Source organism: Pogoniulus pusillus, chromosome 1, assembly GCF_015220805.1.
Source record: "Pogoniulus pusillus isolate bPogPus1 chromosome 1, bPogPus1.pri, whole genome shotgun sequence".
NCBI classification, from domain to species: Eukaryota; Metazoa; Chordata; class Aves; order Piciformes; family Lybiidae; genus Pogoniulus; species Pogoniulus pusillus.
In genome coordinates, this window is record NC_087264.1 from 47,223,323 (window position 1) to 47,248,574 (window position 25,252).

The following is a 25,252-nucleotide window of genomic DNA, read 5'->3' on the forward strand; positions in this document are numbered from 1 at the left end:
GGGAACCTGTATACATGCTGCAAGTGTAAATCAATATCTGGGGACTCAGCTAGAGGGCAACAACCTTCATCTCCTACCAAATTGACCCCCACTTCACACAACAATAAGAAAAAACAATTAGTAGTATAGTGCTTCATTTAAAAAGCTTACAAAATGAAATATCACTTCACTTGAAATGTTTCAGCTGTCTCCATGTACACCTGGGAAATACAAAGTACCTCTCTGGATCTCCTCAAGACTTTGTTTTTCTTCCAGTACCTGTGATTTCTGGACATACTGTCTCATTATCTTAATTTTTGGGGGGACTTACATTGTAAACAGTAATTGCAGAAGTGACCGAAATATGTTTGAGGGCAAAATGACTCTATTGTCTCAAAACACGGTGTGACACACCTGGTATGAATACACAGGGTAATGGCTTTGATGGACCAGCTCCAAGAGAACCAAGAGAGCTGCTAGCTTGGCAGATGACTCAGGAATGAAAAGAGACTCTGCTGCAACGCTACAGAAAGGCCAAAGGCAGACAGTGCACTGGAGCATTTACCCCTCTGTGCACAGCTCACTCCGCACTGCTGTCTGATCTGGAGAGACTATACCCTTTTGGTGGCTGTGGGGGAAGGACACAAAAGGACTGTACTTTTCTAGGGTCCACCTGTTGAATCTACCACAGAAGTCCCTACTGTAATATACACCCTCCGCCAACAACTTGGACTATGCCTGGGAGATGGTGTGGGAAGCAAGGTTGGTGATATCTTTTACTTATTAAATCTATGGGTTTGGGTTTTTTTTTCCCCTTCGTATTCCCACTTTCCCTCTGCTGTGGTCCATTACTGAGAGCTTTCAACAGCCCTAACAAACCCAACTCATCAGCTGTTTGGTGACAGTAAGTGGTATGACAATGATGAGAAGTACTGAGCAGTAACATAAATGCCCTTTTTTATTAAATCTTTTATATCTTTTGGGGAACTACATTTTCACAAAAATATACAAAAGAATTTCTTTATACAAATATTTACATTCAGTACCAGAAAACAGTGTTAGCTACATCTTTGAAACGTAAATCTGACAAATAGAGCCTCAAATTCTGAAACTTAACACTCTAGCAAAGTATTTTTCTTTGTTTTTTTTTTGTGAAATAAAGTACTCAAAGTGAATATTCAAGTTAAAAAAAAATTAATGCAAAAATCTGACATTTAATTTTTATATATATATATATATATATGTATATACTTTAAACATACAACATTGTTACAGGGATTAGATGTCCAGGCTGAAACCAAAATGGAATACACTTAAACCCGTGATCCTTACTACAGCAGAACATGACCATACCTTTGGACTGGTTTAAAATACCCTTTTTTCCACACAGCCCCCCTGCATTTTTTTCCTGTTAAAGCAAAAGGGATTACCTGACACACTCCATAATGAAACAACAAATCTGAACAGACAACTGGATTTTAAGCTTAAAGAACTACAGTAGAATATTTTCCTACATTGACCTGACAGAGGAGTGGAGGAAGAGAGGGTGAGCTCTTGCGCTGTACACAGCAATGCTGAAATAGATTTCCATATAGAAGACTACAATTACATCACTTGTCTACAGAATTTTCCTGTGCCTTCCTTAGCTGTCCCTTGCAGAAATAGCTGCCACCATGAAGCTATTTTCCTTCACAGTGTGAGATGAGGAGATAATAATTTGTAAGGGCAGCAAAAAACTAGTACCTCCCTTGCTGAATTTCAACAGCTTGGATGTTTTTTAACTTACTACTGTGCAATGTCTACCATAAGGCAAGCTGCTGCTTTTTCTCTGCCAAAGAAAGAAAAGAAGTGACTAAAGCCAAAGCTAAACATGTTTGTATTCTGAAGAGAGTGGTTCTAATGCATCTACTTAGTTCGTTATGTTATTTTAAGTGATCGGTGTGGTCTTGAGTGTATTCTTAATGTAAAAGATTACATTAACAAATGCATTAACTAATGCAGCTTTTCCATTACTTAATATAATATGCTCTATGCCCCTAAAGGAACTAAAAAGCATAAACAAAGCTTATAATTACCAAATACTGTTTTTCTGTGTTTAAAAAAATAAATAAAAAAGGGGAAAAAAGCTATTTTGCATCTAAAACCACACCACAATGATAAGTAGTAGCAAGCAAAGGAAAAACAGACCAGAAACTTGGAAAGTAGTACCCAACAGCACCAACAGTTCACAAAAGTACAGAAAAACATTTTTTCCTCATGCAGACTGTGCCTGTGTTCATGCTTGGGAGGTTCTTTTTGAACATGTGTGTATTAAATTCCCAAAGAGTACAGTACAGAGCATGGCCTGGGGGTGACTGGTGTTTCAAAAAAATTAGGGAGTTATGGAAGTAACATTTACAGCTCCACAGCTGAAACACCAAACATTCAGATGTTTTAAGGAATGTGCTGGAGATAAAATGCTTTGCTTCTATATTTTTTTTACCTGCTGGGCATAGAAAGTTCCAACCTCTCCTCCTCAGTCTCAAGAATTTGCATCTAAATGAATAGAAAATTCATTTTCATCAACATAATGGTATTTCAAATTGTCACAGTTACAGTGGAGCTGTGGCTGAAGTCAGCTGACTTCTCACAGCCACTACGTCTGAAAAACTACTTATTTGGGAGTTAGGAGGGGGAGAGTTGGGTTAAGAGCTTCTTTGGAAAGATTAAAAAATAATAGTAGTGAAAAAAATAGCTAAGGAATGAATAGATGGAGCACATTACATGAAAAACTTCATTCTTCTTTCCCCAGGAAAGCTGATAATCCTGCAGAGGACTGATACAAAAATACCCCTGTTGCCTCCCCTTTTCAAAACCCACCAATGCAAAACTTGTCCCAATCATCTACCTTCTTTCCCTTAAGCAGTCATCTTCTGCCCCACCCTCACCGAGCAGTTGAAGATGGCATTGGCTTTATGGAAGCTGCAGTTACCCATGCTGATGGGACAGCAGCTTTTGTTCCCTGCAGAAGAAGAATTCATCTTAAGAAAGACTGGTAAAGCACGAGTGACCTCTGGTTTAAAACACCTGCTATGATAAGAGCTAAGTGGGTACACCTAGCTTTCTTGTAACATAGAACTGTGTGAACCAGACACATCTTACATCACTGGAGTGGACATAGGAATTTGGGGAATATCTTTTAAAAATTAAAAAGAAGCAGCCAAAGGTTTGGTTGGGGTAGGGGTTTTGTTTTAAAATAAGCTCTCACATGACAACTGTGCCTAAAGCTAAGCAAGACATTGTACCACTAAGTGCAAAAATCGCTTTATCAGGTCTTGAAGTTAAACCCACAAGGAGCAACAGAAACTCGGGGAACTCCTGTTTTGACTTTTGGAAGAGAAATCCAAACACACGGAGCAATAGAAAACACACTGCCTCTCATGTCCCAAACCCAGTTGTCCTCTAGCAGGTGAAACATCAGCCCAGCTATTGTGGCAAAAGTGCAGTTCAGTTGTCCAAGTGGCACCTTCAGTCAAATACTTCCTTATTTCCTAATGGTTTATTACAGGATAAAATCAAGAACTTTTCTAACTTATTTCTATCCCTATGTATTAGTCAGCCTAAGTTACATTCACCTTCCCTGACTTACCATACTATCTGGGGGCCTAAGGCAAGGAATCGCCACAGTAAAACTGAGCTCATGTTTGAATTGAATTGCCCTCTGCAGACACCTGTCTCCTCTAATTAAACAGAACAAACAGAAGCCACAGCATTATAATCTGGCATCTGAAATGCTGCACGTATCTGGGAACAGAACCAAGAACTGGTGAATAATGCTTCAATAGAACAGGAATGAAAGATGCAGTAATTGATACAGCTTGGTGATGAAGAGTTTCCTAAAGAATAGCATTTCTTTGGTTTAATTTTTGTTTGTGGTTTTGTTTAAAGAATGCATTTAAGCTCAGATGCACAGGAAAGTGAAATATGGATAACTCAGAAGAGGCCTATTAAAACAACCTATGGGTTCTTTCCTATGTGGGAAACCTGAGCTCTCAGTGCTATCATAGCAATTCTGTACTTATAGTGTTTTCTTTGTAGCCACACTGCAACAGTGGTTAATCTCTGTTGGCTGCTGTACTTCAGCACTAAATAGCTGTCTTATAGGCATGGAGGTGGAAAAAACAATGAATGGAAGCAGCTGCATCTTGCCCAAAACAAGAGAGTCAGCAAGGTTGTCTGCAGCCTTTCCTCAAGCACTGCTTGCAACCAGCCACCACTGGATGCTTCCAAACTGAAACAAGGTGTTTGCCAGAAAGTGGCATGGCTCCGCACTCACCACTCCCCCTGCTGCTTCTTTGGTCCTGCCTGTGAAGGGTGTGCCTTCCTGTTTTCCTTCCTTCTTCATTTTCTCCAGGTTTACATTTTCTGCTTAAATGTTACTGGCTCATCCTATGTTCCACAATTTCAAAAAGAATCATAGAATCACACAATCAACCAGGTTGGAAGAGACCTCCAAGACCATCCAGTCCAACCTAGCACACAGCCCTAGCCAGTCAACCAGACCATGGCACCAAGTGCCTCATCCAGGCTTTTCTTGAACACCTCCAGGGATGGTGCCTCCACCACCTCCCTGGGCAGCCCATTCCAATGCCAATCCCTCTCTCTGGGAAGAACTTCCTCCTAACATCCAGCCTATACTTCCCCTGGCACAACTTGAGACTGTGTCCCCTTCTTCTGTTGCTGGTTGCCTGGGAGAAGAGGCCACCCCCCACCTGGCTACAATGTCCCTTCAGGTAGTTGTAGACAGCAATGAAGTCACCTCTGAGCCTCCTCTTCTCCAGGCTAAACAACCCCAGCTCCCTCAGCCTCTCCTCATAGGGTTTGAGTTCCAGTTGTCACCGTGTTCAGACCTTGCACTTCTTGGCTTTGCACTCGGTGGGGGAGAAGAGAACATGTTCCACACCTGTCTTTCTTCTTCTTTTTTTTTTTTTCCAAATGAAAATTGAGTTGATTGGACTGCTGGCTTAACAGTTAACAAAAACAGCAAGGTTATGACTGGCATGTTGTTGGTGACTGGGCAACGAGATGGTGAGTGGTTACCTGTTCTAGCATCAAGTAGTAGCCTAGAGAAAACTCCTTATCAAAACCATTTACTAATTTTTAGTTACTTATGGATGACTTTGGCAAGGAAATCTGTTGTGACTTTTATGCATATTATGCACTTAAACTGTTCATTGTTTTCTGAAATGAGCTATGCAGAGTTTAAGTCTGAAGTCAAAGTTAACTGGCAAAGTTAATTGACATTGGCTGGAGACAGCCAAAGAAAAGGTCTTGGTGTAACCACATCACAGTGACTGGTACAGAGAATGCACGGCAGGCTTTGGCAAGCTCATGTACTTACCCAATGGCTCTATACAGGGCAGCAGAGCAGATGACAAGAAAGCATAACAAACCCCATGAGAATGAAAGGGTTTGCAAATGCAGTACAGCTAGTAACGTTAAAAATCACGGATGTGCCAGCTTTTGTGACTTTGTTGCTTTCCCTTCTGCAGCCTACAGGATGAGTCACTTAGTCCAAAGCACTGACATCTGTCTAGACCTTATGCTAATTAAAAAAAATCTATAAAGATTAAGGCTTGTCACAACTGTGACACTGATAATGAAATAGGGGAAAATGTCACCTTGCTGCTGTAAGAAATGTATTTGAAACCAGGATCCTTCCCTTGTCACACTACTACACCACAAACAGCAAGTCCTGTAAGGGGCTCCACTGCACATGCCTAGAGTGAAGTCCATGTTCAAGTGGAGCTGGGTGCAAGCCGTAAAGCAGGTGAGGTGCTGCCCAGGGCTTGCTGGAGGAAGGGCACTGTTTGCCTTGGCAACACTGCAAGTCTAACAGTGCAGTTCAGGCAGCAGCTGAGAAAAAAGGATCGTGGTTTTCAACTATGCCATGAATGAATGCTATCAAAGTCCTGCTCCTAGTACTGAAGGCCTTCCTTTTGATCTAGTTTCCAGACACAGGAGGTAACTTGTCTGCAGTCTGTCTGCTTCCTGACAGTACAATTCCAGGACAGCATTAACTAGAGTTGTGTGAAGTTATTCTGAAATTAATTTTGCTAACAGGGAAATCCTGATACTGAGCAAAGTCAGATGTTAGGCTGTGTACTTTCCTTCAACTGGCAACAAGTAATAAAGAAGACTTAATTTCCTGAAGTGCTTTCCTCATCTTTAGTTTTACATCATCTCTTCTTGCCATCATATACAATGATTGTCTCTTTAAGAATAGTAATAACAATTAAAAAAAAGATAAGACTTAAAAGTCTAAATGATTCAATACATTTGGCTAATCTGCTCTTCCTAACCTAAGCTCAACTGTGTTGTGCAGCTCCTGCACTATGGCAATTTTCAGTTCTAAATGTGTTTGTTTTCAATTTTTGTTTGCTCCTAACAGCTGTACTTTCCTTCTCTCATTTTTCTAAGCATGCTTAAATATCTTTCAGGGGCACATTTCTATTGAGTGAAATGTCACTTTGCTTTTATTGAATCAATTCTCTGTTTACTACAAAAAATATCACTGACTTTAAAGGTCCCAAAGATGTATGTTTTGCCAGTAGCTAGAGTTAGACAAGCTAGAGAACGAGATCAAATATGGGTGAATAAATTATACAAAGAACTTCTGCCTCCCCTTCCTTGGTGCTGTATAATCACAGAAAAAGCTTTCTCCAGTTTCAGACAGAGCCAAACAAAAGGCTGTTACTTAGTCTCTCCACATTCCAGCTTTTTCCCTGGCACATCCTACAGGGCTATGTCAAGCTCTAACTTTTTTGCTGAGTAACCAGCCATGAGCTCCCACTGCCTACAGACATTGACAGTCCCTTCCCAAATAGGTCTGCTTCAAGCTTGGGTGGCAACAGTTAGCAAGTTACTTCAGTAGCATTTAATGTAAACAGCAAATGAGGCACAGTAACAAGCACCATCACAGACAGAAAGACAAAAAACAGCACAAAGCTGCCATGTTTAGCCACACTTAACAGCCACCTGTTCCCTTCAGCAGAGAACTGCACCTTGTCCTAGAAAATATGCTCCACATTTTCCTCCAGGAGAAAGCTGCAACTGAGGCTCTACTCACTACTCAGCATTCACACCTATTCCCAGCAGGCTGGCCTGAGTGGTGTGCCAGGGAAAACTCTAGCCACCAGTACTGGCTGCAACAGGAGAAACAAGGCTGGTAGTTGTGCTCCTTAAAGAGCTCCTCAGCTTCCAGCTCCCACCCCAGCCCTTTACAGCAGCAGTGAGGTTTGGAAGAGAGGGAAGAAGCAGGGAGATCTGGAGGCTCAGACTTGTGCTGCAGCTATCAGCCTTGCACTGCCGTGGACAGCCTTGCTGCAATTCACTTGTCAGCTTCTGACTAGTACTTCACCGCTGGTGCGGCATTTGAAGCTCCTCAGGGCAAAAGCACCAACTACAAATTATCAGAGGAGAGGCACAGCAGTAATGAAGGGGATGGGGGGAGGGAAGGACATGAACAATGGCAGGGGTCAGAGGAACAAACCCCTGTCATTGGGTGAGGGCCAATCATGAGGTGAGGAGACACTGAGCCTAGGATTTTGAGGGGAAAACTCAGAAAGACTGAAAACTGAGACTTCGATCTGGCAGTTCACTAGGACAGACTACAAGGGAGCTCTTAATAGCCATCCAACTCAAAGCAGTGAAAGGCAACTTTAAAATAGAGGCAGGAGAAATCTCACTTCAAGTCAGGAAATCCTACACAGATGTGTTTAACAAGGGCTAGAATCACAGATATAGAACAACGTTCTGCAACTGATTACTCTGGCATAGGCAAGACATGTAAAACAGGCAGGCAAAATGGTTGTAAGATAGATCAGGTCTAATCTCATTTCTCATCTGCAATTCCCCTAAAGCAGGAAATGTTACCAGCAAGATCTCCCTGTTCACTCAACAACCAAATCCACAGCTTTTTCTCCCGTAGATATCAGCTGTGTGAGTGGTAAGACTTTCCTGAGAAGCTTCATGCCTAAACATCTGGTGTTTAGTTCATTGGCTTTTTTACAGTAAATATTCATTATGGTATGGTATATAAAATATATTCTCTAAGACCACTGGGTAACTACTGTTGTATAGCAGGTAACAAGCATTTAGACAGAAGTCTGGCTCATTAACTTTTCTTCCCCTTCTCTTCCAAAGGCAAGCCCTCCCATTCCCTCTATAACCACCATGCATACGAGATGCTTACAAGAAGAGATGAGGCTTATTCCTTTTGCACTTTTACCTGGTGTAAGAAAATGCAAGAGCTAAATAACATCACAGCTGAATAACAAATGCCACAGCAGTGCTGGTTTGCACAGAGAAAAAGAGCTTTTTTTGCACTCACAGCAGAATGACATTGAGTGCTCCTAGCCAGTGACTTCTGTTCCTTTCTGTGTTGCATGAAAATCCACTGCACTGATTGAAAAACAGGTTCGGTGTGTAATGCATCTCTGTGACATGACTTAGACAAACAATTGACTAAATCTCCCTCCCTTGTACCCAAAACACAGCTTTGTTCAGGTTTTCATTATCACTGCAATCTTTTTGTTTCTAACCTAGAGACTCAGTTACACTGCAGAATAAATGCACTTAACACTGGAGCTGACAGCAGGTCCAATTAAAGAAGCATATGACTGGACATTTTTTACATTTGGGAAAGAAACTCAAGTGGAGACCTCTCCCAGCTAGTCCTAACTCTTAAAAAATTCAACTGTACAAAATATAATGTTTGGAAATTTTCTATTCTCTCCGAACCCCCCCCTGTGATGCTGAGAAAATAAATTAAGTTCATATTGCTATGAAATTCTATTTTTGCAAGTGGTGACATCCTAAGCTTCATCCATTACAAAGACTACAAAATCCTCACTCTAGTCCACGTTTCCAGCACAGAGGCTAACAGCCCAGCCAAGTAACACAGCAATAATCTCTCTTCCACTGAGAATACATTTATTCACAAGGCAAGAATTAGAGTTAGACTTTTAGGTTGTGGGCAAGGCACTCGCAAAGTGAGCAAATGTATTTTTGCTCACAGAACTAATTTAATGTTTAAGTGCAACAAAAACACTAAATTAGCCATGAAGATCATGCATATCCAATGGCCTTCACCAGACATGACTGTGACCCAGGCCTCTAAATACAGAAATATTTAAATCCTAAGAAATTAGCTCTATTATTCTCTGCTTCACCAGATGATGTTCCTTTTGACCAGTCATAGAAATATCATTTCCATTATAATAATAACTAAACATTTATTAAAATACTATATACTTAAGAGTTAATATACAGTTTCTTTCAGTAATAAAATAAGGAATACTCTTTTTTCCTTTTTTTTTTCCTTTTTCTATGATATCCAGACCCCAAAACTCAAAGAAGAAACATTCATGCTGAAAACAGATCAATGTACAGCATTAGGCCAGAAATACATGTCTCGATTAGAGCTCCAGGATCTTACTGTGAAACTGTACATTGAGTAACCATTCACATTTTCCTGTTATCCACACACTTCATTGTCAGCATCTGGCAGTGAGTGAAATAGAAACCCAGATTACCCAATACTGAAGCAAATTTAAGAGCCTCAGTGTACCTCCTACAGTCCATCCTTCTGACAGGCTCTAGATACTTGTCTTCCAGAAACAGGTTGCTCTGTGTCTTGGATCAGCACCACTTCTCATGCATGCAGGGCACAGTAGAATGTCACATTGCAATCCTGGGTATTTCATGCCTGGTACTTCATGCAGTGTCCTCTTTGCAAGCCTCCATGTCTCTCTCAATGAGGCATATGCACACATTTCCAAACAAATAAGCTGTTAATTTTCAGAAAGAGATGAAAGATGAACTATGAAACACTGCAATATTGTTAAAAGAAATGGCTAACACAGTCAAAATTTCAGTTAAAACTGTGATGCTCTGAATTTATTCAATCTTAACTCTTCGTATTAAGATCTAGGCTATTTATTTTGTTGCAAATATCCACTTTTAATACAAAACACAGAATAGCAAGAACACAGATAAAACCCCAAAGATTCTGAACTTCAGCTTTAGACTGTCCAAGCCCACTGCTGTGTACTGTTTGACAATAATGGAAAGCATACATACCTGCAGTCATCCCCTCCAGCACTGACCACATATCTATCTCCACTTGTAAATCGAATATTAGTTAAGTGGGCAGAGTGACCTAAAAATCGTTTGTGTTTTGCCTGGAGGGGAAAAAAAAAGCCAAACCTAAACAACAAAAATCAACAATGAAGTAAGAAAGTCTGAGTACTCTCTATTACTCTAAATCAAACAAGGCATACATATTTTTATCTACCTTCTTCATGCATCACCTCTATGTCCCTGGAGGTGTTCAAGAAAAGACTGGATGAAGCACTTAGTGCCATGGTCTAGATGACTGGATAGAGCTGGGGGATAGGTTGGACTGGATGATCTTGGAGGTCTCTTCCACCCTGGCTGATTCTATGCTTCTATGCATCATTCAGAACATTCTATGGGTTTTCAAATGGGAAAGATCTCTTGGAGGGGAATTACTATTGAGCTGCATTGCAGATTAAACTGAGAGCAAATGAGACAGCACCTGCAAATCTGGGACAATGCTCTAGCCAACTCAATAAAATTAAATACATCTTGTCACATCATCAACCTCTAGATTTTGTGTATAACCCTAACACTGAAAAAAATATTTTAAAAGTGTGTAAAGAGTTTGCACTGTGCAGTCTCAAATCCTGAAAATGAACGGTGCTAGTGTCTGCGAAAAATCCACAAACTCTTTATCCATGGAAATACAGAGATGGGGCTAGAATTTCCAGCTGTACTTCTTGTCTGCTAAACAGACAGAGATGTGGAAAAATAAAACTAAGGACTTTGAGGTTTTCAGTGTGAAGGCAGAATGTTGACTGGCAGACATTATTAGCACCTACAAGAGCTCTTCCAAAATACGGTCTGAAGATTCTGAGGTGAAGCAAGCTTACCTGAAGTTACACAGATGCATTTAAAAGTTACCAATTTAGAAAAGGCAATATTTCCACTCTATATCTTCTAGAAAAAAATAATACAAGACCATAATATCAACCATAGTTATTGTTATAACTGCAAAAAACAAGTTCTTACAAATTTTTCAGGACATGGAAAGTCAAACAGTTTGACCATGCCAAAGTCATCGCCTGTTACAAGATTGATTCCCGAGTGAGAGACACAGGCACAGTTGACATCAGCTTTTTCAGTGTGCCTGGACCAGATTCCAATTACTTCATCCCCTAGAACACTGAAACAGAAAAGCAAGAGATTCTTTTGAACACTACATCAAAAAACAACAGAATAAGGAAACAGTAAACAAGTCCCTTATTATAACTGGGTTTATGAAAAGGTAATATTTCTCTTTTCTTCTCATACATGCATATCTCTTGTAGGTTTTACTCTGCAATTATTTTATTTGTATCATGCCACATAGCTGCTTATGAAACTCATGCAGAGATATAAGTCCCCAAAATAATATGGGTCATGACAGGACTAAGAAGCAGAGGCTAAATTAGTACTGTCCAGCGAGGCATTAGGAAAATTAAAGCTGGCATATTTTCATTACAACTATGCTTCATTCACTCTGTACCATTTTCATATCCATTAGATTAAAAGGGTCCTTGAGCATGTTAAAGCTTCCTCACTACAATCAGAGAGAAAGAGAAAATTGTCCTTAACAAGGAACACCTTAAGATTCCAAAACAGATGTTTACAAGAAATTTCCTTTGCAAAGCCTTGAGAAGAGTTGCTTTTTATTCAGCTCTGCTTATGATGTACGTGCATACTTCCAAGAATGCACAGGAACAATGAGTGATATGAGAATTTTTCTATGACTCTTTCCCTCCAAACCAGAGCACAGTACACTACATTAAAAAGCCAACACTTCACATCAGACATCCTGACCTGGATTGGGAAGCGTCAGTTTATATTTTGTATCAAAGAGGTGACAAAATGGATCACACAAATAGAAAACAGACAGCAAAATAAGGTTTTCAGACCCCTCTTAGTCAGGTTGTGCGGCAAACAGTACGGATTGTTTAAAGTGGCTCATATGTGGAAGTTGTTCAAGTATTTATTCTCAATTTCTGCCTGAAGGTGCTAATCAGACTAATAACTGAAAGCATGCATAGGAGACTGAAAAAGGCATAAGCAATCAGATCTGCTTAGAACATAAATTACTTAAATGTGGGATTAAAAATAAACAATGGCATAATTCTTCAGGTAATGACTAAGCCTATTTTGAATGAAACATAGTAACTTTAACATATTTTGAAGTACTGTTGTATACCTTTTAATATGGAAATGTTAATAACAACTTTAATGCCACTAGATACCATAATACTGTCAACAGGTCAAATTTTATCAGTCCTACGTTATCTCTTCACCCTTTGATATCTTTTCATTTGCTTTGTATTCTAACACTCAAATCACTATTGTAAGGAAATACCACAGTATTCCAGGACATTTGCACAGTGCAGTGAGATGTTACTGAGGCTGCCAGAGATGTCCCAGAGGAAGTCAGAGATACATGGTGAGTAGGAAGACACCTATCAGAGAGGTCATTTTTTTATCATCAGATGTCCTATTGGTCAAACAGGTCATGTTCTACTGAGGGAATCTGCTCTGTACTACTCTACTTACCTGAGCTGGAGCAGATGGGTGCACTCAGTGAAACTACCTGACTGAATGAAGGGATGAATTATGCTTTTAAACAGCAGGTGCTTCTCCTAGAAGTTATGTCTTAACAGGTGTCAATGTGTGAATCGTTTACCTTGTCCATGTAGCCCATGTTATTCTGTCAATCAAAGCCTGGTCCACAAGCTGCTTTCCTGAAGGCACTTCATAGACTTGCCTTTTGTAAGACCCAGTAGAGACCTTTGAGATAACCACAGGGAATTCAGAAGACATGAACTTTAATTCTGAAGGGATTTGAAAAGCATTTTATTGATATGTACCTTTGTAAGTAACAGCTATTAATACAACTTGCCTGATGAGTTGAAAATGCTTAAAAATCCATACAACAGTGACAAAGCACAGGAAATCCTACATCTAAAAATATTTAACTGATTAAAAACATGAAACGCCTCATATTCTGCACATATTACTTCTCCACTGTGTGTTAGTATGTAGGCAAAATAAACTTATCTTTAGAACTGACCCAAAGGTATTCCTCTCAGACTGTAGAAGTTGATTTGATTATCATAGAATGGCTTAGGTTGGAAAGGACCTTAGAGATCACCTACTCCAACCTCCCTAACATGGGCAGGGATGCCTCACAACTAGACTCAAGACTTCAGCTGAAGAGGATGTGTTTCTGAGGGGTTCATACCAAGGAGCAGGCACTGTAAGGTATTTCTAAGATAATCCTTTGTACTTACTGCTTTTTTTCTTCATTACCTGTTTCCTTTCTCTGCTTGTAAAGGATCTGCTTTACTGGATATAAATAAAAGAAGACTTTTTCCCTAACATTTATGCCTTGCCAATTCTATTACACGTTGCTGTGCAAAGTGTAAACCAAGGGATGAGAGAAGTTTACTCCTCCTCTCAGATGTGAGCAAAATATAGAAAGCAAAGTGTGCCTTCTGAATAATGATTTTAAGAAATATCTTGATCTCTGTGGCTGGGAGCTGTAACAGCATGAGGAGAGGTTGAGGGAGCTGGGCCTGTTTAGCCTGGAGAAGAGGAGGCTCAGGGGTGATCTTATTACTGTCTACAACTACCTGAAGGGGCATTGTAGCCAGGTGGGGGGTGGCCTCTTCTCCCAGGCAACCAGCAATAGAACAAGGGGACACAGTCTCAAGTTGTGCCAGGGTAGGTCTAGGCTGGATATTAGGAAGAAGTTCTTCCCAGAGAGAGTGATTTCCCATTGGAATGGGCTGCCCAGGGAGGTGGTGGAGGCACCGTCCCTGGGGGTCTTCAAGAAAAGACTGGATGAGGCACTTAGTGCCATGGTCTAGTTGATTGGTTAGGGCTGGGTGCTAGGTTGGACTGGATGATCTTGGAGGTCTCTTCCAACCTGGTTGATTCTATGATTCTATGATTCTACGGTGCTGCTCCATGATGGCCAGCACTGAGGCAATGTGCAATGCTACCATTCTGGGCAATGATATGAAGGATTCAGAGGTCTCTGGGGCTTGGAGAATGACAGACTGTGCTCCTTTCTATGAGAATCCATCAGCTTCAAAGAGGTAAAAAGGCAAGATGACACAGTACAGAGATTTTGAAATAGGTTTCTCATCTCTATGCATATTTGTTGTATTTGGTATCCAGGATAACTATTTTTGTCATCCACTTAACACTACAACAAAGTAGCAACAGTAACCTACTACTTCAACATCTCATCACAAAATTCAGCAGTTGTGAAGGACAACACTTGCACAGTATCTGTCCTAAGTATGCTTTTTGATGAAAAACAATTAATATCTGATACCTGGAGATAAGAGCTGTCTGCAGAGAAGTCCATCTGGATCACAAAACTTGGGATATCTTTGCAGTAGCTGACTCGATTTAGTGTGGGACCCAATGTCAAATCATAGAAGTCTACAGCATTTTCACTGGAACCAACTGCCAAGTAACGAGAATCTGGGCTAAACCTGAAGAGACAAAAGGGGATTTCTGGACACATTTGGCACTTCCAACAGATTTGAATATTTGATAAGCACAGATAAATTTGCATTTCATGTATCTGCTATTGAGAACTAAAGAGGGAGGCAGAGCATTTTGTTTCATAAGGAAAATAACTATTGAAACAAAGTTTTCAGGGAACATATATGTAACAGAAGGTAGCAGTAATTTTGGTTCAGCTGTCCCACGTAAGTGAACTGGGAACATCTCTGGAATAGCTGTTCATTATCTGATGTCTGACCCTTTAATGCTATTCTTACAAGGCTCTAAGCTAGAAAACTTAAATGCTGTCAATTTAAAAATGACCTTCCGGATAAAAAGTCTTGATTAAAAAGACATGAAATCAACCCCTTTATCTGCTCAGAGTATTCTTAGTGCAGTGGTTTATTCTCTCCAGTTTTCCCCTCGTCTTGGAATTAAGTAGCTTCCTGAGCTGAATACATTCCCCACAGCCCTTTTTCCATTAATAGGCAAGTTCCTTTGTTTTTACTATATCCAGGACATACTCTGGGACAGCTTTCTGATTCCAGGTACCCCCTAAACATGGAGCAGGGCTCTCAAGCCTTCCTGCAGCAAGGTCCCCATTTGCTCTGTTTCTCCCACTCATCCCACTTTGATTCCCAGAAGTTTCTCTCACAGTGGTAAAATTTATCTCACAGAGAAACAGTCTTGTCCTCCATTCAGGAAACAGAAGCAAAATGTTGCTTCTGTTAAATCCTGTCTAACAAAACACAACAAAGACCAAACTTACAGAGAGTCAACATCATTACCTCTCACATTCGGTCTTCACATGTGTACACTTCTGGTCTCATTTCACCTCCTGCACATCCTGCACATTTTCACACCTCATCTTCCCCTTGATTGTGATGGTCTCTTCCTATTGCTCATTTACTTCCCCATTCATCCTTCATTTTAACCAATCCTTGGCAATATGATCTGACACTGCCCCTACTGTACAGAATGGTTTTTGACTGATTGCTACCTCTTATCTTCATGTACCTCCTCTTTCCATTTTACTCCTGATATCAGAATCATCACACAGACTCCACAATTCACTCATTGATTTCAGCTCTCTGAAATACCATTGCAATGCACCTGAGAACAGGACACTTTATTTTTAAACATCAGAACAACACAGATTTCTAGAATACTACAACAGACCATGGCATTATATTTTCTGACCTGATATCCTGAATAGCCGATCTTCTGTCCCTTTTTTTCCCCCAGATTTTTAGAGAGGTTACAAGCAAGATAATAAATTCTCCATTTTTCATGCCAATAGCTACCATATCGCCTTCTGGGCTGTAGCAAACAGTACGAGCTGCATGCCCTAAGCTGACTTTGTTCAGCATCTTCTGTGAAGAAATAAAAACCCAGAAGAGTAAGTGTTTCTATTTGCTCCCATTTCAAAAGCACCTTGTGCTAATTATTTGCCACCACCAGATGGATTATTCCCAGAATACAACACAAAACAAGTTTCAAATCTTCACCACCACCCTAAGTCTAGGATTTTTTATTTGTTTTTACTTCCTAACACACAACACAGAATTGTCAGGGTTGGAAGGGACCTCAAGGATGATCTATTTCCAACCCCCCTGCCATGGGCAAGGACACCTTCCACTAGATCAGGTTGCCCAGTGCCATATCCAGCCTGGCCTTAAAAACATCCAGGGACGAGGCTTCCACCACCGCCCTAGGCAATCTCTTCCCATGTCTCACCACCCTCATGGTGAAGAACTTCCTTCTAACGTCTAATCTAAATCTCCCCTCCTCTACCTTGGATCCATTCCCCTTAGTCCTATCAGTACCTGACACCCTAAAAAATCCCTCACCAGCGCTCCTGTAGGCCCTCTTTGGATACTGGAAGGCCACAATAAGGTCTTCTCGGAGCCTTTTCCTGTCCAAACTGAACAACCCCAACTCCCTCAGCCTGTCCACACAGGAGAGGAACTCTGGCCCTCTGATCATGCTCCAGGCCCCTCTCTGGACATTCCAGCACATCTGTATCTCACTCCAGGTGGCATCTCATGAGAGCAGTGTAGAGGGGGCGAATCACCTCCCTCGACCTGCTGGCCATACTTCTCTTGATGCAGCCCAGGACACTACTGGCTTTCTGTCCTGCAAGCGTACACTGTTGGATTCTCATCTACCAGCATTCCCAAGTCCTTTTCTTCATGCCTACTCTCAATCCCGTCACTGACCAGCCTATATTGGTGCTTGGGATTGCCCCAACCCAGATACAGGACCCTGCACTTGGTCTTGTTGAACCTTCTGCGGTTGGGAAAGGACCTTTCCAACCTATCAAGGTCCCTCTGGATGGCGTCCCTTCCCTCCAGCACCTACCTTTTCAGCAATATCCCAGAGTCTTACTGTGCCATCTTCTGCAGCAGAAAGGAAAAAGTCTCTGGAAGGATGTGTTGCTAGACCCCAGATTGGTCCATCCATATGACCATTAATTAGAATGTTACATGCAGCATTTTTCTCACCAACTTCAATTATTTCAGCATTTCTTGTCCCAACGAGGATTTTCCCCTTGAACAACAGTGAAAGAATTATCCCTAATACAGGAACTGCTGGTGATGAATAGTAATACACGACACAAATAGTTCTGTCAAAAGTGTTTGCTGAAATCCAATAATCAAAAAATCACAGATAATTCATTTTTTAAAACTCCTCAATGATTCATTCAAGTTCAAAGCTGTCTGCAAATCATGAAGCTACTCAAATTATTGTAAGTCAGATACCTGAAATGTGAAAAGGAAATAGAGTATCATTGCTTAGTTAGTCTTTAATACTAATATATACTGAATAATATCCTAAGTAAGACTAAGATGTCACAAAGTAGCTTTTTTCCCCATTGTGAAATCAGCTGTAGAAAACTTCTAGATCAACCTTTAATTTCAAATACCAAGAGGAAGCAATTTATCACTTATTTAATGCTTCAGATCAATCCACAAATGATAAACTTTGTTTTAAAGATATGATGCTCTCTCTACCTTGCCTCTACAAACAGAACGAACGCAGTCTGTCATTTGTCCTGTCTCTAGTCTGAAGGCACGACATCGTTTCAGCTCTTGATCCCACAGCTTAACTGCTCCTCCTTCCTTGGAACTACACAGAAAAATCAAGAACAGTCGTGAGTATAATGTCAGGCACAAAAAGGCAATTAAAGTATGAAAGAACTCTATTATTTAACACAATGCATTACAAATGAGGCATTTCAGTATGTTTGAAGTCATTAAAGAGTCTATTTGTTTTTACTGAACAGGTGATGTTAACATGCTGAGCCTCCCAGATAAGAAATACTGACAAAAAGTTCTCCTTGTACTTCTTCACAGAATGAGCTACAGGATGATCACTGCTGAGCTTAGTCTGAATTAGTAGCTCACAGGGAATTTGTCTAGTCAAAGGAACAGGTAGGTGTACGAACAAACTTCTATCTTATTATTAAGAAAGGCTGAGATCATGAAAATATATTTAAGGGAAACAAGAAACACGAAATAAGTGACAAAAGATTTTCACTGGTTTGGAAAATGTCACTACTATCACTGCTGTGAAATAAACGGCAGTTACAGGAGAAAAATCACACACGTTAATTGCACAAGAAATCCAATCAATAGGCATTAATCACGAAAGCACTAAGTATTTCCCACCCATTTTCAAGAGAACTGGTATTTCAGTAAAGAGCATATTCAAATAAAGAGTTTGTAAAAAGGAGACAATGTTTAACGAAACACTTAGGAATCTGGCATTTTCAGTTGAGCTTGGACATGTCTCCACAAAGAAAAGAATCTCCAGCAACAGCAAAGAATGAAAAAGGCTCCACAAAACTGAGCTGCCAGTGTTGCAACTTCGACAAGAACTCCAAGAAGTTTAATCACAATTACTGCTTTTGCACTACTGCTGCTAGAATACCTTTAATGAACTACAAATTGCTAGTCCTTGCAATGCTATATTCTTTGCTTTGCAATAGCACTGCTTTGACCTATGACTGGTCATCACACACAGCAGAAAGATTTCACCAAAAGAAGATGGTGAACTGCAATTAATAATGCCAAGGCCAAAGAAAACATGTGGTTTTCCCTGAATGTAGGTTTTGCTTTGCATACACTCAGCATTCCATTTTCCCACAGATGAATCATTGGTTCTTACTGCTATTCATTACTACGTACTTCAAGTCAAATACTAATTATTAAGAAGCTCTGAAGTGAAGTAATAGAGAGATCATTCTCCAAATAAAATCATGGTGATGTTTAAGAAATACTAGAAAAAAACAGTTTAAAAACACATAGATAAATTTTCACCGTCCCTGGGGCTGCTCAAGGCAGGACTGGACGTGGCACTTGGTGCCATGGTCTAGCCTTGTGCTCTGTGGTAAAGGGTTGGACTTGATGATCTATGAGGTCTCTTCCAACCTTGGTGATACTGTGTGATACTGTGAATATTGATCTCTAAGTACTGTTTAGAGGAATAGTAAGTACTGTTTAGAGGAATAGTAGTAAATGGCCTGTGCCCTGCAAACTGCTACCTGATAGCCTGAATTATAGCTGAAGTTTTTATTCTTCATCATTAGCAAGGCACGAAGACAAAAATTAAATGCTTGAAGATATATTTTGCCTACAACCCCACAAACGAAGGATGTTGCTCTATCTTAGATCTAAGAGAAGATATTTTGCCTCTGCCACTGAACTAAACAGATCCTTCCTTCAAAAGAAGCTCTGCATTATGCCATTATGATGTTTCTCATTCACTTAATCACAGTTGTGAAAATTACCCAGGCTAACAACCTCAGCTGAGCTTCAGAAAAGGCAATGATCTATCAGGGAATCAGTAATTTTTAATTGCTTAAAGCCACATTTCAAACTAAGTGGTTTTGCCTTCTCTCAAAAATAATAGTGTTGTGATAAATATCACTGAACCATCTAGTAACATGAAACAGTGATTTCAAGGCTTTTTTGATATAATAGCTCAGGCATTTTCAGCTTAAGGAAGGAGAAGCATCTCATCTCTTTGGTAATGGTGTATTTGTACCTAGAGGATCATTACCTAGCTGACATAAAGTAGTATAATTGACAATGCAATATAATTTGTTTTACACTTGCCTATTATTTTAAACCAAAATAGTGTAAAGTAATGATAAAATGTCTCAAGAAGCTTGCACATGTGCTTTAAAAAGATTACTGTTATTTAGAAGCTAAAATTACAAAGAACTACTTGTACAGCATTTAGATTCTGATTCATAACCCTTGACTTCAGGTACTTAAGTGAACCAAGCAGATGAGGACCCCAGCAACTCTAGGCTTCCTCTTATAATCGATGAAAGAAAACCAGGTACTTGAAGGCTTACCTGCATATTGGAGGTGGTGGCTACTTTTTTTCCTACCACTTATTCAGGGATCCAAAAGTGAGTACTCTTCTAGCATTGATGTCTCAACTGCCTAGTGTTAGGTGGGATGAATCCAAACCATTTTTAAAGAATACATGTGCATGCAGAAAAACAAGGGAAAAAGAAGACTCACGGCCTTTCTTTGCCTCCTGTAACGATCAAACCATCTCTTAATGTGGTATACATTGTGAAAACAGGTCCATTGTGAGCCTTGGCCACGATTCGTATCAACACATGATCTTTCCAAACACAAACATCTCCACTGATAGTACCTGTAAATGTCAAGTTATTCTGAAAAGGGGAAAAATGTACTCATCATCTGATTCTGAGCAGGGCAGGAAGAAAAACATTCAGAAACAAAGATATCACCATTTGCATTTAGGCTAGATTGCTTTTATTTGCTGTAGCAGAGCAAACTGTCAAAGGGGTAATAAGCACCTGCAGGAACAAGACAATGAGCTACAATATTCTTTCCTTGAAGTCTGAAATGTAGAATGCTTTCTTGTAGCTAAAAGGCTCTGCACTGCAAGAAGAAATGCAACGACAAGCTTCAGCCATAGGGATATCTGTTTCCAGCCTGTCAGATGTGCCAGATGTGGTAAAAAAGCATAAACCCAAGAAATAGTTTTGACATCTCACACATGGTGTGAAGGTACTCACTAGATTACTGTAACCACTAGTTTATGGAGAAAGCAGTGTGACTTAACTCGGAACTAAAAGATGCCTGTTCTTTATGTCTGCTTCCTGGTTTTTAAAAGCAATACCAAACAAATGTCACTGTCCTTCAAATCTAAGGGCAATTTATTAGCATGCACTTGAAACACTTGCCCTTAAAAAAGGGGACAATGGGTGCAAACTGGAGTGTAGGAGATTTCATGTAAACATAAGGAAAAACTTTGATAGAGCACTGTAACAGGCTGCCCAGTGAGGCTGTAGAGTTGCCTTCTCTGAAGTCACTGAAAATGTGCCTGTGTGTGCTCCTGTGTGATCTACTCTAGGTGATCTTGTTCTGGCAGAAGGGTTGGGCTAGATGATCTTTCAAGGTCCCTTCCAACCCCTAACAGTCTGTGATTCTAAGAAAACCATCAGGAACTGGTTACTGGGCAAAATCGTTTTACATAGATTTACACAGAATCAACCAGGTTGGAAGAGACCTCCAAGATCATCCAGTCCAACCTATCACCCTGCCCTATCCAATCAACTAGACCATGGCAATAAGTGCCTCATCCAGGCTTTTCTTGAAGACCTTCAGGGACGGTGCCTCCACCACCTCCCTGGGCAGCCCATTCCAATACCAATCACTCTCTCTGGGAAGAACTTCTTCCTAACATCCAGCCTAGACCTACTCTGGCACAACTTGAGACTGTGTCCCCTTGTTCTATTGCTGGTTACCTGGGAGAAGAGGCCACCCCCCACCTGGCTACAATGCCCCTTCAGGTAGTTGTAGACAGTAATAAGATCACCCCTGAGCCTCCTCTTCTCCAGGCTAAACAGGCCCAGCTCCCTCAGCCTCTCCTCATAGGATTTGTGCTCCAGGCCCCTCACCAGCTTCGTTGCCCTTCTCTGGACATGTTCCAGTACCTCAACATCCTTCTTGAATTGAGGGGCCCAGAACTGGACACTTACATGAGCAATGTTCAAATTCAGTATTATATGTAGCATTTTAGAGTACCAGTGTGCATGTATAGATTTGGCAGGAAAAATTTTCTTGACTTGAGGTGCTCTCAGCTGATGTTCTACACTCCTATTTTAAGGGTTGTGTGTGCAGATGGCCTAATAAATGACAAAATAAAAGAGAACTGGAAATTAATGTGGAATAACTGTTGGGCTGTTTCTATCTCCTATTGAGGAGCACCTGAACTAGCTCCTTCTGAGACAGAATCACAGAAGAAATGCATTCCCAGAACTGCTTCCTACAGGAAATCACACCTTCTTTGGCTTGATTCAATTTGCACATCTATTTGCAAAACCCTTGCAAGCTCTGCATCCTCAAGAACCTTATACCATAGTCCAGGACATTAAGCATATAGACTGATTTATTATGCTAAGTATCTAAGTATCCCATAAGAAAGTTCACAGAGATTTCTCTAACAGTTATCATGTGGAAGGTATCTTGCTGCTCTGTAGGACTCTTTTAAATCAGAGGTATCTGAGAAAGACACCACTCTGGAAAAGTGACAGTCTCACACAAAATGAAACCACAGGCCAGTTTCAGCTTCAAAAAACAAAATCAGTAGCATAAATTCAGCCAGAACCCAACAGGCAGATCAGCAAGCAGGACAGTAATGCACACAATAGAAGAGAAGCACCACTCCACAAAGGAAATTTATGGCTATCTGCCCAGCTGAAGAGATGAGTGCTGAGCAACTCCTGAAATGGCAAAGCCATGGAACAGAGCTACAATGCCTGCACCTGTCAAAAAAAAACCCTCCACAGTGAAACAAAACTTTACTGCAGTACTGTCATAGATGTTAATGAATGCTCCAGCACAATGGTGCTCTCAGATCACCCATGTGAAGTAATGCATATGGATCATAACACATTCCTTCCCAGGTAGGCATAAAGTTAGCCTTCTTTCTACTGAATGGTTCCTGCAGTCTAGGAGTCAGCTCTGTTCTACCTGGCTTAGATACCAAGCAGCATCCAAAGCACCTATGTTTGCCTCTTTTGAAAACATACCACCTTTCTTTTCCAAGGAAAGCTGGTCTTACTTCTAACTAGCAGGTAGGTATTAGAAACACTTAACCAAGTTTAATGAAACAGCTGACCCATTCATTAGCAGGTTAGAAAAGTCTCGTTTGACTGAATATGGGCAGAAAAGGTGAGATATTCTTGATTGCATGCGTTTTAAAACAGTTTGTTAAGGTACGTACCGCTCCAAAAGCTACAGATAGCATCGTCTGCATTCTGGCATCTTCTATGGAGCTCAGCAGTCCTTTCTTACTCAGAAGAGCTCTCCCTGCCAGTGTCCAGAACCTCACGTGTTTTACTCCCACAGAAACAAACTGAGTATCTGAATCCGGTCTGAATTCTGCTACAAATATACGCTGGTTATGACCAGCTCGGCTGGCAATTTTGGCACCTGGCAGAATGAAAAAGGACATTTCAAATTCATTGAGAAAAATAGGTATTTATGCTTTTAAAAAAGTATAAAAAATTATGGAGAGTGAGGAGTCATTCAAGACCACAAAGGTTAGGAAGAAAAGCACAAACTGCCCTTAAGACAAAACTAAATTAACGCGTAGATTGAAAAAACCTTTTCATATGACCCAGTAGCAAAGTGTAGTATCTATTAAAGGTGCCATCTACTTATAATTTTCAATTTCCTCAGGAGTATAAAAGAGTTAGCAGCTCTAATTTCATTTCCATCTCCTCTGAAATTCCTACAAGTCCTCTGAAAATCCCAAGCTTTGGAAATCCAATTACAAGAGGCTAATGAATGACTTCTCTGCAAATTTTGTCTAGAGTAATAAAACTTTCTTCTTTCTGCAGAAAATGCAGAAACTAACTTCACTATACAGTCTTAGGTTGAAAGGCAATGCTTTTCCAGTCTCTTTGGATGTGTTAAGACCAGACATTTTGACCCATATGAAGATTCCTTGATCTAAATCCTTAGCTGCCATGTTTAGCTGTTTAGCTGTATCATCTCATAAGAATGAGCATAGGCACATTCTGAGTGAAACAGCAGTGGACTTCTACAACACATCCTTCACACTGCCTGAGACTGTATACATACACATTTGACACAGGAGGTAGTAGACAAGCTGTGAAGGCTCACTTTTTATTAACTTTATAGCTGATCTTTACACTTCTGAGAGGTACTAGTTGATCAACAGAAATCTCCAAAGAGAGAGGAAATAAATTCTTAAGACTAGAATATGTTTCATAATCTGGGCATGGCTTTGACAGACAGAAAGGAGCTGAAGACAGGAGTGAACCAAATCACTTTAGTCTGAAGCCTAAGCTCATATCAAAGGCAACCTGAAAACACGCAGTATAGCTTAAGACATCAGTTACACAGCTGCACATAGGAACTGTAGCTTCACATTTCCAGTTTGTCATTTTGGGAGGGTAACTTCAGGAGTACAAAAACCTAGGCAATAATCACACTTCAGAGAAGAGTAAGAGAAAAATGGAACATTTCTTCTGGGAGCAAAAAAAGATTTAATAAAGAGTTTCTACTGAGCAGCAAAAAAAAGACTGAGTTGAAATCAACCAACCAACCAAACCAAACCAAAGCAACAAAGGCTACAATTTTCTTTAATTACTCTAACCTCGAATCCATGAACTCTCTTGATGTTTACATAGCAGAGGAGATATATTTAGCAGGTAATAGAATGGGCAAGTACATTCACTTTACCTCTTCTCGTACAGTGCAGAGTGTACAGCATTTATTTGTAGTAACTTTCAATGTGCTGACATTTTCATGTTACAATTGCTCTTGACTCAAGAAAACATAATTCTAACAGCATAAACATATTTTACAAAAACCATCACTTTCCTACCTTCTTGCCACTTCCAAATGGTAATGGTGTGTTCAGGATCCAGCCCTATAGACAGCAGCAGTTTACCAGTGGCACTGAAACTGACTGAGCAAACGCCCTTTGAGTGGTAGCACCTCAGTACTGACAGTGTCTGCTTATTCATTGCATCCCACACATGAATAGAAGGAGCTGTAGCTACACAAATATAAAAACATGCAATTAGCATATGTTGTGAAAATGTCTAAGGATTTGCTTATTGAAGCAGTTACTATTTTTAATAAGACAAAGAAGATTGTTCTGGTCAGAAAGAAAAAAATAAAGGAGGTTTTAGCCTCCCTTTGGAAACCAATTTATAGCAAAGAAGATCAAGAAGAGCTAAGAAGGTTGCCTCACTACACTGCTGGGGATGTAAACTTGCCTTAACCTGTTCCTAGACTTCTGGAGCACAGGAGGAGCTCTGAAAGCAAGCTGTCTTCTGTTTTCCTCCTAACTAAAACTAAGCAAGCTAACTCAAAACCCTTCATAAATGCTAAATACAACACCAAGAATGTAATTTCTGCATGTACCTTTCAGACAACTGATAGCTGCAGAGAACTTAGTTTACAGTGCAAGGCCAAAATCTCCTTTTCTACAAAATGGCCATCTGTCTGAAATGCATGCTCTCTTGGGAGAATGACTGCTGAATAATCAGCTTGCTTACTGATGTAGAAGAACTAGGGTATTTAATGTAGTCTGCATT

The 25,252-nt window shown here is 40.3% G+C and overlaps 1 protein-coding gene across 7 annotated transcripts in view; it reads right to left on the minus strand.

Moving 5' to 3' along the window:
* Nucleotides 1-8,931: 8,931 nt before the first annotated feature.
* Nucleotides 8,932-25,252, minus strand: part of EML5 (EMAP like 5) — a 107,440-nt gene continuing 91,119 nt past the window's right edge. For 4 of the 7 annotated variants that reach the window (XM_064151340.1, XM_064151335.1, XM_064151393.1 and 1 more), the window contains 11 exons: nucleotides 24,535-24,708; nucleotides 22,903-23,111; nucleotides 20,163-20,320; nucleotides 17,640-17,754; nucleotides 16,987-17,175; nucleotides 15,826-15,998; nucleotides 14,450-14,612; nucleotides 12,791-12,894; nucleotides 11,113-11,266; nucleotides 10,102-10,202; nucleotides 8,932-9,809 (listed from right to left, as the gene is read on the minus strand). In XM_064151340.1, the coding sequence (XP_064007410.1) occupies nucleotides 9,773-9,809; nucleotides 10,102-10,202; nucleotides 11,113-11,266; nucleotides 12,791-12,894; nucleotides 14,450-14,612; nucleotides 15,826-15,998; nucleotides 16,987-17,175; nucleotides 17,640-17,754; nucleotides 20,163-20,320; nucleotides 22,903-23,111; nucleotides 24,535-24,708 (1,577 nt within the window). In that variant the 3' untranslated portion in view covers nucleotides 8,932-9,772. Of the gene's footprint in view, nucleotides 9,810-10,101; nucleotides 10,203-11,112; nucleotides 11,267-12,790; nucleotides 12,895-14,449; nucleotides 14,613-15,825; nucleotides 15,999-16,986; nucleotides 17,176-17,639; nucleotides 17,755-20,162; nucleotides 20,321-22,902; nucleotides 23,112-24,534; nucleotides 24,709-25,252 lie in introns of those variants that run through there. The other 3 variants (XM_064151374.1, XM_064151366.1, XM_064151357.1) reach the window with 2 other exon arrangements.